Raw genomic sequence first — 15,689 nt, 5'->3', positions numbered from 1 at the left:
GAAAACTGGATTTAACATTCAAATAAAACCGGATGCCGTTAGCCACGCCTTTCCGCTCTATTGATTGATCCAACCCTTAACATCTTTTTTGATGTACAGGAGAGGATTCTAATAAAATGGGATATGTAATTGTAAGATAAGGAGTCAGGATTTACATAAGTCAACCATATAACACTGTACATTTTCTCTATCTCGATATCGCAAGGTGACACGCACTGAAAACTACAGACGCAATCTTTTGGCAAGTTTCAAAGATTCTTCTACCAAAGTCATACTGCTTACTACATATATCTTATTTAATACAGGTATTGACGACTTTTTCTTGTAATATTATCGATTTATCAATCAAACACAATACAGTTAATTATGTCATGACCCATGACCTAAGGAAAAGGTCAGGTCACTGCTTGGACCTCGGGGCACAAGATGTCGGCGCGCGAGATTTTATCATGGTAAGGTTTATATGTCAAACGTGCACTGTTGATACAAGAGGAATTGTTCGCCTGCCAGTTGTCGGAAGTGTGACAAGCGAGGAAATAAAACCAGGACGTGTTCTAGGATACATCTATACGTAATACTAATGCCACTCTGAATCAACGCCGACAGACACTTACAAGGCTTTGGAGATATCAGCCATGATTTATTTCCAAGTTTTGAAAAAAAACCCACATGCACACATATATACAATGGAATAAAAAGAAATAAGATGTTTTATCGGCCTTAACGGTAGCTAACTTCAGTTTTATTTCTCCTCTGTAGAAATAAATACAGTCAGTACTATGTAGTTCTGACATTGCGAGGACGAACGTTTTTCTAAAGTATTTCTTTGTCATCCTGTATTTCTGCTTGTCCGGGAATCAGGACCTCCTGTAACACCTTGTGGAATCCCTCTACCCCTATCTGGATTATCTTAACCAGGTTTAGTCAACATGTATCACGTGTCGTTCATGAGAAGACAAGTGTTTTCCGATGTAAGTTATAGTAAAATTTGACCCCGTCCTGAGATCAAACAGGAAACACATTTTGCTCTTCACCAAAGATTAAACATTAATATGTCGCTCAAACGATCCTGAACAGGAGAATAATTAATAAATTTGAGCTTTGGAGGTCCTACCCCCTGGCACCACTTAACTTAAAGTTTCGGTAAGCTTCTAGGACGTTATTACTATATCTTGACAAGACAGAAATATGAACTTGGCGTATAAATTTTAGCTACATTTTTTCCTCCAATTTTGGTAAAATTCCATAAGAGCTATACAGCCTTACAACAGTTCTGGTACTTTTGGGTCCTGAAGAAGACTATTAATATTTTTCATATTAAATTCTCAGGAAGAGAGGGTTGGACTGATGTGTTCTGAGGATGCTTGTGATAAAAAGAACTAAATTGACTTTAAAAAATCCAATTTATTTTATTCACTCTTGTTGGCCCGGATGGAAGTATGCAAGTGTTATTACTGAGGCAGAAAACCGGAGTACCCTGGGAAAATCCATGTGGTCGGGCAGGTGACCCCATACCTTTACACGTCTGTTCCGGGAATCGAACCCCGGGAGTATTGTACTGGCAGGTCACTAATTACAAGTATACCCTAATGAGTTGACTTAACCACTGCCAGTCCGTAACAGGTTGTCATTCATATTCTGTTCCCTGTCCGAGTCTTACCAGAGTCTAATGAGGAAGGCTTGGGTTCTGTCCCCTGCCCGAGTCTTACCAGAGTCTAGTGAGGAAGACTTGGGTTCTGTCCCCTGTCCGAGTCTTTCCAGAGTCTAGTGAGGAAGGCTTGGGTTCTGTCCCCTGTCCGAGTCTTACCAGAGTCTAGTGAGGAAGGTTTTGGGTTCTGTCCCCTGACCGAGATATACCAGAGTCTAGTAAGGAAAACTTTGGGTTCTGTCCCCTTGTCTACACATACCAGAGTCTAGTAAGGACGACTTTGGGTTCTGTCCCCTTGTCTACACATACCAGAGTCTAGTAAGGAAGACTTTGGGTTCTGTCCCCTTGTCTACACATACCAGAGTCTTTGGGTTCTGTCCCCTTGTCTACACATACTAGTAAGGAAGACTTTGGGTTCTGTCCCCTTGTCTACACATACCAGAGTCTAGTAAGGACGACTTTGGGTTCTGTCCCCTTGTCTACACATACCAGAGTCTAGTAAGGAAGACTTTGGGTTCTGTCCCCTTGTCTACACATACCAGAGTCTAGTAAGGACGACTTTGGGTTCTGTCCCCTGGCCGATACAAACCACAGCCCAGTGAGGAAAGATTTGGGTTCTGTTCCCTGTCCGAGATGTACCAGAGTTTAGTAAGGAAGGTTTTGGGTTCTATCCCCTGTCCGAGACAAACCGCAGTCTATAAAATGGTAGGTTTTGTTATGTCCAAATAAATAATTATATTACTCCTGTTAACATGTAAATGTATAAAAAGATTTTAGTACCCTTCATAACACGAGGAAAACTTTACCATAGTAGTTACTGCTGTATGTTTAACGTTCATCAACATTGAGTTGTTATCAATCTGTCTGAGAAAATGTTCGAGGTAAGCGCTTCTACAATTACAACAGCGATCACAATTACCTTACTTATATCAGGAGTGACAAAAACGAATCTGCTGTTATATCTGTAACAATATGGCGGATTTAGCGGGAAACCAACAATCGTCCTTCATCATCAATGTACTGTATTCCGAGAAATTTTCGCCCTCATGTTATTGTCATTCTCATGTACTTTTCGTCTTTTACGTCCATGAACATACAGAGCGAATTTAAGATGGCGACAGACGTTGTTACATTTATGTAACATTTTATATACATCCCATGTGGCGAAATGAACAAAGAAGCGAATTCGTGTATTATAGTACAAGGGCGAAAATAACCTTAGGCGAAAATATCCCGGTATTCAGTATATTAACGGGTGTAAATGGATAACACTAATTTCATATGCAATAGTTTTATTTTCGAATGAAACTTTTTAACATCAACACAAGATGTTTTTACTGGATAAGAGATAATCAGGACTTTTACAAAATAACACAAAGATAGACATAATGAACATTTAAAAGTCTTTTATGATATTTCCAACCAGGAGTATACTTCCAGTATTATGTATGTTACACGTCTGTTCACCTGCTACTAGTGCCCCTCTAATTACCTAAACACGTTGTAGTTCATGTCAGGGAGATTGCTGCAGCTCGTCGGTCTGTTGTAACTGTTCAATAAAACAAAGATGGCAAGAATGTTCAAAATTTATGTCTCCATGGGAACTGTTAACTCTGAACCTTATCAGTAGTGGTGTTCTTAAAAACTGGGAAAACACGCCATCCCGTTAACATATCAGACCGATTAAAATATAGCTTAGTCATTCCTATTGGCTTTTATTTTTAATATAACATTCTGATAATTGATATATATCGAGTTATCAATGTGAAACAACATATTGATGTATTACTACTCACATGAAATTTGGTAGTTTGAACGCATCTGGTTGAATATTACACATGTCAAAGTTCAGACACATCACCTTCGCCAATGTCATTTTGCGTAGTTCGATGAGTTGGGCTAAAATATATTGTACAGAACTTGTTTTAATCATATGACCGGGAAATATTTCTCTAATGTTTTGTGTCCCTGCAAACATTTTTATACCTGGTAGTATAATATTGAATTACAGGCACATGAAACTAATTCTGACAGGATCCTCCAAACGTTTTAGTGTCATTAACACTGTGATTATGATTGACAACAAATGATACACTAAGGCACAAAACCTACCCTCACCTAAGACATTTAGACTATTCCATGGGAATCCATGGTAACGTTCACAAAGTACTCTATCATTGCCAGAACTTACTCCCTTTTCAACACTCTCCTTAACAGGTGTATAACATAGCGACGAACGAAAAATGAAATCATTTCTGTATTCGTATTTAAATGAAATTATTTCTGTAATTCGTGTTGAAATGGAATCATATCTGTTTTCTTGTAATGAAATCATATCTGTATTCTTGTAATGAAATCATATCTGTATTCTTGTTGAAATGAAATCATATCTGTGTTCCTGTTTTAGTGTCAATTTTCGCAGATACAAATCAAGTATTTGTATGCATTATTTACAAACTGAACCACGTTACAATCTTTAAATGACCTTAATGAACAAATGACCATAATAAGCTTGGTACTGAAGTATGATTATATAGCCAATAATTGTGATTAGAAGTTGGACACAACAAGGGTTCAGTAGATTGTTTTAAGCTTAAGAGACTTTCTCTTCAGAAACACGCGGTTTTATTCTTGTGCCTTTTCCTGAGCCTCCATGTACATCTTTCATTAATTCATATTTTGGCCTTGTTTTATTGAATTTGAGTTTGGATTATGATCATGTTGACATGTTGGTATTTGCTTTTTTTAAGCATGGGTTTACTATTGTCCATGTACTACAAGGTAGGTATCATGTTATTATTGATACTGGCGATTTGTGATGGTTACCTGTATTAAAGACCGTGCTTCTTTCAAACCAGAAACGGTCCCCGTGTTTCAGAGCTTGGAACTGTTTTCCAAGGAGGCAGCCGAACGTTGGTCCAACTTTTCCACCTGTTACAAATTCTTCGGTCATTCCCCCCGCGAAAAGGTCAATATCAGAGACAGCACTACAGTAAGGTAATAGATGATGTGTTTATTTAAAACTCTTTTACAACATGAAGTTGTACATGTTTAATACATAACGTATCTTAAAACAATATATACATATCAATGACAACGTAAATACATGAAACATTGTACGAAAATAGATAACAAAGACTACAGTCTAACCTCTTTTATCTCGAACTCTGCTGGACCATGGGGAAACTTAAAAGATAACCCAGAATTTCGATTTAATTGGGGTCGAATGTTTTGTGTAAAGTTACGTAGGGACAGACGAATGTTTTGTGTAAAGTTACGTAGGGACAGACGAATGTTTTGTGTAAAGTTACGTAGGGACAGACGAATGTTTTGTGTAAAGTTACGTAGGGACAGACGAATGTTTTGTGTAAAGTTACGTCGGGACGGACGAATGTTTCGAATTAAAAGAGGTCTTCGAATTATACGAGTTTGAGATAACGAGGTCCGACTGTACATTGTGATTAATAAGGCAGTCCCTTCTACGAAAGTGATTTGAAGAATAAACCCCTTTTTTGTTCTATGATAGACAGACACGACTACTCCAGATCTAAGATGTAAGACTGTTGTGATAACGCTTACTTGTAAACAGACGCCAGAAGTGCCCTATTTGCAACTGTGTGGTTCATCAGTTCATCAAAGGTAGTGGGTATGGCCAATCCGCATACGTTCAAAAAATTGACATAAGGCGGGATACCATGATCTCTTCCTCTCTGAATGTTAACAGCAGGGAGGTCTAAACTGTGTCCAAGCGAGTCCAGAAACAGAAGATCCAACACACCTTTTGGAAACAATCTGTACGAAATATAAAATATATTTAGATAAATGTTTGATTTTTTCACCTTTAACCTATTAGTACAGGTTTATCGTCTCTGCAGTGTTATCTGCGACGGTCCCAATAGACAACAGCGCATTAACCTCAGAAAGACAGGAGACCAGAGTTAAACTAGGAAAAGGTTTTGTATCTCATCATTAGTATGACAAGCAGTATCTGGATAAGAAACCATTAAAACCATTGTTGAATTATGGGGATAGTGTACCTCCCGGACTATTGGCTTTTCTTTCGATCAGTTTGGATTTTTTTAAGTCGCCTCCAAACTTAAAAATTTCGGCCCTTAAAATCACTGATGAGTCCTAGAAGTTTACTTCATTGTTTAGCTCAACTACATCCATATCTGAATTTGTATTTTAAGAAATATATTACTCATATGTGTGTCTTTTGAGCAGTCAAATATGTTAAGGGCATGAGAGGTTAAGTGACCGACCGTGTATGACAATTACCGAATTAAACATGTTACCTACCAGCGTCTGTAGAGTGAGTTTTCACCTTCATCGGATTGAAAAACTTACCTACCAGCCTCTTTAGAATGAGTTGTCACCTTATTCGGATTAAACAACTTACCTTCCAGCCTCTGCAGAGTGAGTTGTCACCTTCCATCTCGTATGTTTATCAAGGTCTTTGCCTTGTTCACGGACAGTAAATATGGGCCGGAGGTATGTGTCTTCAATTCTATTCACTGTTGTGTCGTTGTAGTAGTTACTGAGGAAATTTTGGAAATCTGTAATCTGCGAATGACCGAATCGAAATGCTGCTACAGCAAAATTGTTAAAGACTGTAGGATTCATTGCGGCATTATAGATGTTATGAGATGGTTCCCGAACCATAAGTTTGTACTCGTTCATCAAATCAGGGCCAAGAATAAGAGGTAGATATTCGCCGTATGTAATCTGTTGCATAATAGCGATGTTTATCTTTCTTGCTTCCTGAAAGAGCTTTTCCTCGGACCAACGTGTTATCTCTGCCAGTTGCAAAACTATTGTATTATGGTTTCCTAGCAGTAGGACATGGTCATTCGCAAGGTTCGGAACTACCTGAGTTCGTCCATCACCTACAAAATAATCATGATAAATATTGTATTTTTAACAATCATTTCGAATTATTGGGACCGCCAAATATAATATTTAAAACGAATTGCGTTTTTCTATTCTTGGGCTAATGTGCTACCCCTGTACACATGTCGATTCATACATTTATTACTATCTATTTGGTTTTCCTCAGTCGACCATACGTTTCCAAATTTAGGCACTTAGTATGATTAAAAAGTCTTAGTAAAACGATATAGTTGTATGATGCAGTTTGATTTTAAATTTGATTTTAAAGGTGCTTTTCAATTGTGTGTCGTCGGAACACTCGTCTAGTCAATAATTTGTCTTAAGAGGTGAATGTCAAGAGAACACACGGGTTATATGATAGGAGAGACTGCATACATGTCCTTTCTCGATACCTCGGAGGAACAAATTAGGATACAATTTAATGTTCTCCCTTGCAGAATAGGTGTTTTTCTTCCACATCAAGAGTGGGTATTGAACAGATCTACATAGGTATGCTGCCCCATTGCATGACTTAGAATCACTATCTTTTCTGTTTGAACGACCCAGCTGAGTTGTTGTCGTTTGACAATACACATGTATGTGTCGTTTGTACGATTTTACCTGTTTTCATGCAGAATTCATTCGTTTCTTGAGTCAGCCTACAGGTCGTATTGGTTCCAAGAGGCGGTGGTAAATTACCAGGACTTACCAGCATCAAACCTGGAACACAGCATAGCAAGCTTGTCTTTCCAATTTACACTGAATAGTAAAACTTTACCTCATGTATAGCATCTTTACGGTGGAGAAAAATACTCAAATGGCTGTTCGAGGCAAGAGCTGCACAGTTTGCTGACAAATCTTATGACTACTTCACTAGATATGTCATACTTTTTTTTATTTCTTTATTTAAGAACTTTATCATAACTGCTAAAAGATCAAAAGTTTCAAAAGTTTCCACAGAGACTAACACGAACATATCGCACTTTCACACAAACACACTCAACATATACATTTATTTCGCATATATGGTGATGCCGTCCTGCAATGACCATAGCTGTTAACAGGACGATAAACAATATAAAAGTTTATCAACATACCAATCCAAACAGTATGATGTCATAACACATCAAAAGGCTAATTTTAAATGTAACTAAGTTCTGATTTAGCTGATATATTTTATTATGAAACTTTTATATTAAGATATATGATATTTTTACTTTCTCAATAATAGGTATATGTAAAATATCCTTTGGTGATGAATAGCGTGTGTCACCCTGAATTTTCACAAAAGAGTATGGTGTTGCGAGCAACGACATCTGTGGCTTTGACAAGGCTGTCACACAGAATTTTCAGCATGCTAGATATTGCCAGGACTAAATCTTTTCAAACATGAAAAGATCTGTGACGTTAGCCGTCAGGTTTTATTTTAAGTGTTCGGCGCTATAAAGAGAATTTTTTGTACAACGAAACACTCGTACGGTATGGAGCTTTTGTGCGATCAGTGTATACCATACATATCATACTGCTGACCGTCAGATACATCAACATCGTCTTATGTGAAAAGCCTTTTCATTTAGAAGTTATACAAAACAACACAATGCAGCAATAGATCCCAATTATTTATTATAAAACATAGGACCTAATGATATTTTATAAAATTAACACAACGTTAACCATCACATTCTCTCCTTCTCAGCAAGTCATCACGGTATTTTCTTTCTCTGGCCACAAACACAAACGATTCTTTAAAACTGGGTAATTAAAGTATTAAAGTATTGTGCTAAGCCCACATTTATAAGACGCTGCGATACCGTCTCGGAAGCGCATTTGTGATAGAGGCAATACCGAACTCATAGTGTTATCACACTGAAGTATACTGCGAAAGGCCTCCGTCGATACACCACACCTTGGCAAATTATACCGACGACGGGGAAACCATTTGAAAAACAATAATAAAATAAAAACAAAACAATTCTGAGCGTTAGGCACTGAGTGGTAAATAAGTGTTCCTCGGCCAGGGAGCAGAACCCGTCCAACTGGTTTGTAATAAGAGGTAAAAATAATACCTTTATTCTGAGTCATGTCTCTTAGAGAGTTTTGTCTTTCCAGTGTTGTCCCATATACCATTGAGCCGTCAATAAAAGAAGTCGCCAAATTCATCTGCTCTCTTTTTACTGCAATCAAGCGACATTTATGATACTACTTGAAACCATACCAACCCTACATCTTTCAGAAATGACGTTTAAATGATGTTTTAATGAATTAAACAATGAATGAATTTTAACATTATCCTTAAGTGTGTGCTCAAAACAAACCTTTTCACAAGAGTTAAATTTATATGTATGTCATCCTTTTTATACCATGCTCATCGTTCTACATGATCTGTATATTAAAGAGCCGTTAAATAAATCTATTCATTTTCCTTCGCCTTAGAAGGACATCTATGCAAGCAAGAATTCTTGGTTAAGGATCTACAGGTCTCTGTGTGATGGTCAGCTGTTTTCGAGCTGGCAGTAAGCACAGCTGTGTGACTGACATAAGAAACTTTGAGAAAATTACCATCCATCTACATTACAATACAAGAGGGCCTAAATGAAATATGAAATATTGCCCTTTGTAACATTGAATATCTGTCTCAGTCTTAACTTTTAATTTAAATACCTAACTGTTTTTTTTCTTTTTTTATAGGTCAACATTGTTAGCCTTGTTACGAGATTTATCCTCTAGTTATAATCTATAAAGTCGACACTCGGTGGTATTATCAGTAGCTTAAGTAACATAAATATCTAGATAGGTAATCGTGTATGTACTATAAAAGTATAGATAAACAGTATAGTCCTCAGTATTCCGAAATATTTAGCCATTAATGAAACGTAAAGTAAACTGAACTAAAATGAATCTGATGAAGGCCGTACTTACGAGGGATACAAGATGAATCAGTACTGACAGCAGGAGCTGATCTGACGAAATCTAAGCATGTGGTGTCGGTGAAATGTGGATCTGTCGCCATATCCACCACAATTGGAGCACATTCGACCCTAATGACAATAACAATTTATATTTTTATCAATTCTCTATTTAAAATTCTATTAGGAAATCCAGGGCACGTTTTTCAAATGTTTTATGTTTACTAGTACATGGTAGCCGTCATCACAATCCTGAAGGCGAAAGGCGCGATATAACGTAGTATCAAGGGAGACAATAATTACCTGTCTGTAATTGGTTGTCGGGTAGTACTATTGTCTGGAGCAACACAGCAGGAAATGCTATTTCCATCAGCACCTGTGGAATATTATAATAATGATATGCTTGTTATATAGAAGAACATTTTAAGTTTTTACGTCTTTGTCAGTAATTCCTTAGATAAATCAAACTAATCTCACAATTAAATACGATGAACGTTGTTTGGTTTCAATGGTACAAATAAGCATATAATGAAAAAACAACCACCTGCGAACTTTTGCATGTGCGCTGACGATTAAAACTTTAGTTGTATTGCTTCATTGATGACCTATATACAGAACATGAACCCAACAATACTAAATACATGAAGTTTAAAGTCATAGAGTTAGTCTAAAAGCTATCAATGTTTTCAATGAAAGGGGAATTTTAAATCAAATATATTTATTGTATTATGTAGGGTCCATAATGAAATATGTCCCCGGATTTAAATAGTTATATTCTGCAACTTTAAAAGACGTTGACAAGCCAACATACTCGAATGATAAATATCGATTTATTAATTTCAAATATATTGATCATGTGACATCACTGTTATAAAACACTGTACAGACTTTAAAAAGTAAAACTTTAAAAAACGTTGACAAGCCAAAATACTCGAATGATAAATATCGATTTATTAATTTCAAATATATTGATCATGTGACATCACTGTTATAAAACACTGTACAGACTTTAAAAAGTAAAACTTTAAAAAACGTTGACAAGCCAACATACTCGAATGATAAATATCGATTTATTAATTTCAAATATATTGACCATGTGACATCACTGTTATAAAACACTGTACAGACTTTAAAAAGTAAAACTTTAAAAGACGTTGACAAGCCAACATACTCGAATGATAAATATCGATTTATTAATTTCAAATATATTGATCATGTGACATCACTGTTATAAAACACTGTACAGACTTTAAAAAGTAAAACTTTAAAAGACGTTGACAAGCCAACATACTCGAATGATAAATATCGATTTATTAATTTCAAATATATTGATCATGTGACATCACTGTTATAAAACACTGTACAGACTTTAAAAAGTAAAACTTTAAAAAACGTTGACAAGCCAACATACTCGAATGATAAATATCGATTTATTAATTTCAAATATATTGATCATGTGACATCACTGTTATAAAACACTGTACAGACTTTAAAAAGTAAAACTTTAAAAGACGTTGACAAGCCAACATACTCGAATGACAAATATCGATTTATTAATTTCAAATATATTGATCATGTGACATCACTGTTATAAAACACTGTACAGACTTTAAAAAGTAAAATATTAACCTTTTGACACTGGTGTGAATACAATGTCATGATCGATAAATTGACCCCAGCTCATCACTTCGAATGACAGTTTGTCGTCTTTGTCTTCCTTTGAGAAATCTCTGAAGAGTGTTAGAGACACAAGCCGTGCACTCGGCAATTCTACAGGGTCTGGTCCCGATGTGGCGTTTCGAGGCGCTGATCCTAGTCCTGAGCGAAAGTTGAAACATTTATTGTAAATAAACAGGTTTTTAGAAGATCGCGAGACGTTCGAATTGACATGTGTTCACCGATAAACAATATATTAGTACATAATCATACCCATGACGTCTCCATATTCAGCAGGAACAAGCCTCGCCTGTGGAGTTTCACTCATTCCCCAGCACGGGTACTGTAAGTTATTACACGAACCATCCGGTGTACGATACTCACTGGATTCACATGTTACATTACACAGACAACTCGGAAATGTCTGATTCCATAGAAGGTTTAGTTCCTGGTCATGGCGAATAGTTGACAGAGAAAGGCCAGATCTAGAAAATGAGGAAAAATATGACTATACGTAGGCGGCAGATTGATTTTATTTGAGACACACCTTTTAATACAAACATCAGCTTAGATACTGTAGAGCCAATACACGAATTAAACTGCATCGTACAGCTGTTTCGTCCTTCTAGGACTCGTCAGTGATGTTACATCATACAGCTGTTTCGTCCTTCTAGGACTCGTCAGTGATGCTACATCATACAGCTGTTTCGTCCTTCTAGGACTCGTCAGTGATGTTACATCATACAGCTGTTTCGTCCTTCTAGGACTCGTCAGTGATGTTACATCGTACAGCTGTTTCGTCCTTCTAGGACTCTTCAGTGATGCTACATCGTACAGCTGTTTCGTCCTTCTAGGACTCGTCAGTGATGTTACATCGTACAGCTGTTTCGTCCTTCTAGGACTCGTCAGTGATGCTACATCGTACAGCTGTTTCGTCCTTCTAGGACTCGTCAGTGATGTTACATCGTACAGCTGTTTCGTCCTTCTAGGACTCGTCAGTGATGTTACATCGTACAGCTGTTTCGTCCTTCTAGGACTCGTCAGTGATGTTACATCGTACAGCTGTTTCATCCTTCTAGGACTCGTCAGTGATGCTACATCGTACAGCTGTTTCGTCCTTCTAGGACTCTTCAGTGATGCTACATCATACAGTTGTTCCGTCCTTCAGGGACAAGTAATTGATGTTATATGCTTAAGTCTAGGAGACAACTTAGGAAAATTCAAAGTGATCGAAAGAAAAGTAAAAATCCAGACTTTATATTTATCACGTCTATAAATGTTACTCTGAGTTGTTTTATCGATGACGTATCAAACAATTTTGACTATACCAATATAAAATTGTATCTTAATACAAGTATTGACAAGTACATAGCTGATTGGAAGATTGTAAATTCCACACGATCACAATAAGGCTTACATGAACAAGACGCATCCTCTCACGCACACTCAGTACATGTACTCACCTGGCTCACATACATAAAGCTCAGTTAAAATACTATAGTTGTTGAAATGACAATTTACAATTTTCAAACCAAAACTCGTAACTGGATGGAACAGGACCATATATATAGCTGACCTTTGCATGACGAATTCCAGGGTGTTGAGCTGTGTGTTGGCAATAAATTCCAGAGTTTCACCTTCGGGTGTTTGTGAATGTATTTGGTAATGAGCTTCCTTACAACTACCGCCGATTTGTGGTTTGTCAACCTCTGAAATAGCCACAGTTTGTAGAGCGTTCAATTATTTGTATTTTTGTCGCTTATTTGAACAACTAAGAATATACAGACATGTCTGAATTCAATCATATTTGATGAAACTATTGTAAAATAAAAACAGAAGAAAGCTGTACACGCAGAATCCCGAAAATGTACAAGGAGATTAAGACCAGTTGTTCCGGAAGAGTAAGGGTCTTCTACTGCCATTTATATATTTGGCCTCAAACTATTCAATATCTGAATTGATAAATAACACATACATACATTCATTTACAATTATTAACAATCCTTTAGCTAGCATTATGTAAATATTTCTAGAATATTACAAAACAGGGGCAAACACTACCATCACAATACATTGAGAATTTGGTGGGACAAAATTGAAGTTCGATACGACTGTCGTAAAAGATGTGGGATATGATCAGACGGATCATCGATAATCTATCGATCTTATACTTCTGATTATAAAAGTTTATAGCTCTTATGATTTGAATTTCAACAAAGTCATATGAGTTGTAAAAATACTATGTTAAGTCATCACCATGAGAACTGACCAGCATCAATGAATGCATAATTGTATTTAGGAAGTTTTCTTTCTATATAGATATGATCTTCCCTACTTTGTCCACGCCTACAACAATACTTAGAGAAGGTAAAGCTATAACAGATTGACAGGCTTATATTAAATGAATACCTGCATAATCCCATCGCTTTTGTACTAGCTCTTCTAACTGTTGTGTCCCATGAACGACAGCCTCTTCGAATATTGCCGCCATATTGGCATCAACAACAGTTTGTAGTAAACAGGCCACAAGGACGGATTTCCAAAAGGACCCGAGGCACAAACTCACAATTCTTTCGTCCTACAATGGATACATACTTCCATGTCCTAATTTGATTTTTGCTTGTAATTCCAGGTCAAACATAAACATTTACATGTCGGGTCAGATGATCTGAAACTTCGGAACCGTAGAAATTAAATATGTACTGCTTTCTTCTTGAAACAAATTCAGTTCTTGTTGCATTTGTAGCTAGAACAACTCAATTCATCATTCCATGAAACCGACAAAAGCATGATTCAATGCTTATATATCGATGTTTCGGTTTCAATATTTTGAACAAATCCAAGTCTGCAGTTATAGATCTTGTGTAATTCTAATGGATTCTATAAAAATACAGTCCGGCATTTTAAATTAGAGGATGATCAAACAGTGTTACTCAAGCAGAATACGATTATGTGACACAAAAAATAAAATTAGAAAAAAAATAATTAAAACTCAATTGATTTTGTTGATAAAGTTAAGAGATTAGGAAAATTCTCCGACAGGTATACGGAGCTATACTGTCGTCACCCGATTGTTAAAATGTTACGGAGTGGGTTTTATGAACATTCACTCTAGTCTATATATCCAGGTCATCACGGACGTGGTCAAGAAAAGTTATATTCTAAATATCTCAATAGACCAAGATCTTGGCCCTATGTGTTATTATAATATTATTTATATTTACCAATATATATTCTGCAAATCTGGAGCAGATTTACTTTTTTTATAATTTAGCATCAAAAATAATAATTCCCCGCGCTAAATCTGTCTAGGATGTATTCATAAGTCCTGTTCAATGTTAATGTATTGACAAATGAAACGCTAGATTTGGTAGTGTCGTTGAGACCAACTCGAGTAGAAATTTAAACAATAATATTGAAAATTTTTATCAAACACCGTTTTTCTATCATGTTTATTTCATGATTTGATTCTTGTAATATAAATTTACAATGTTCCTTAGCATTTATAAAATTCTTGTGATGTCAATTTAATTGTTAAATTGGTTCAGTACATGTTGAAATAACAAAGACACCCCTATACTGTAATATGTAGTGGTACCGACGTTAGTGAGTTAACAATGTTACTTACCATACTGTTAGACTAGTGGTGACTGTTTACTTACCATACTGTTAGACTGGTGGTGACTGTTTACTTACCATACTGTTAGACTGGTGGTGACTGTTTACTTACCATACTGTTAGACTGGTGGTGACTGTTTACTTACCACACTGTTAGACTGGTGGTGACTGTTTACTTACCACACTGTTAGACTGGTGGTGACTGTTTACTTACCACACTGTTAGACTGGTGGTGACTGTTTACTTACCATACTGTTAGACTGGTGGTGACTGTTTACTTACCATACTGTTAGACTGGTGGTGATTGTTTACATACCACACTGTTAGACTGGCGGTGATTGTTTACTTACCATACTGTTAGACTGGTGGTGATTGTTTACATACCACACTGTTAGACTGTTTACTTACCATACTGTTAGACTGGTGGTGACTGTTTACTTACCATACTGTTAGACTGGTGGTGACTGTTTACTTACCATACTGTTAGACTGGTGGTGACTGTTTACTTACCACACTGTTAGACTGGTGGTGACTGTTTACATACCACACTGTTAGACTGGTGGTGACTGTTTACTTACCATACTGTTAGACTGGTGGTGATTGTTTACTTACCATACTGTTAGACTGGTGGTGACTGTTTACTTACCACACTGTTAGACTGGTGGTGATTGTTTACATACCACACTGTTAGACTGTTTACTTACCATACTGTTAGACTGGTGGTGATTGTTTACTTACCATACTGTTAGACTGGTGGTAACTGTTTACTTACCATTGTCCTCCGTTCTGATTTGTCGATTACAATCAGGGACAGTGCAGTCCTATATATACTGTTATTTCATAACTCAATTACTCGTTTATTATGAACTGATGATGCATGAAATTGCAATCTTCAAAATATTTGTTTTGATAAACAAATTTTAAAGATATCACAGTGACTATTGAATATAAAGTTTTTACTTGTCTGATGATTTATTTATCTTTTTTATGTA

General features: G+C 36.5%; 1 protein-coding gene across 1 annotated transcript; it reads right to left on the bottom strand.

Annotated features, from left to right (window-relative positions):
• Positions 1-1,715: 1,715 nt before the first annotated feature.
• LOC132553233 (thyroid peroxidase-like) lies at positions 1,716-13,570 on the bottom strand. The gene is made up of 14 exons (XM_060217462.1): positions 13,489-13,570; positions 12,656-12,788; positions 11,353-11,564; positions 11,053-11,241; positions 9,727-9,799; positions 9,437-9,555; positions 8,584-8,691; positions 7,139-7,237; positions 6,048-6,534; positions 5,228-5,440; positions 4,475-4,635; positions 3,445-3,547; positions 3,141-3,197; positions 1,716-1,842 (listed from the first exon to the last, which is right to left on the bottom strand). The coding sequence occupies exons 1-14, from the start codon at positions 13,568-13,570 to the stop codon at positions 1,716-1,718; spliced, it is 2,163 nt and encodes a 720-aa protein (XP_060073445.1).
• Positions 13,571-15,689: the final 2,119 nt, after the last annotated feature.

The sequence above is a fragment of the Ylistrum balloti genome, unplaced genomic scaffold (genome assembly GCF_031769215.1).
Source record: "Ylistrum balloti isolate Yb309-2 unplaced genomic scaffold, AGI_CSIRO_Ybal_v1 Utg370312, whole genome shotgun sequence".
Classification (NCBI taxonomy): Eukaryota; Metazoa; Mollusca; class Bivalvia; order Pectinida; family Pectinidae; genus Ylistrum; species Ylistrum balloti.
This window is presented reverse-complemented; position numbering and strand designations above follow the sequence as displayed.

Coding starts and splice junctions, on each gene's coding strand:
- LOC132553233 (XM_060217462.1), bottom strand. CDS start 13,570: ATGGCGGCAATATTCGAAGAGGCTGTCGTTCATGGGACACAACAGTTA. Junction 12,789..13,488: donor AAAGCGATGGGATTATGCAG/GTATTCATTTAA, acceptor TGGCTATTTCAG/AGGTTGACAAACCACAAATC. Junction 5,441..6,047: donor CACTCTGCAGAGGCTGGAAG/GTAAGTTGTTTA, acceptor TATTTCGTACAG/ATTGTTTCCAAAAGGTGTGT.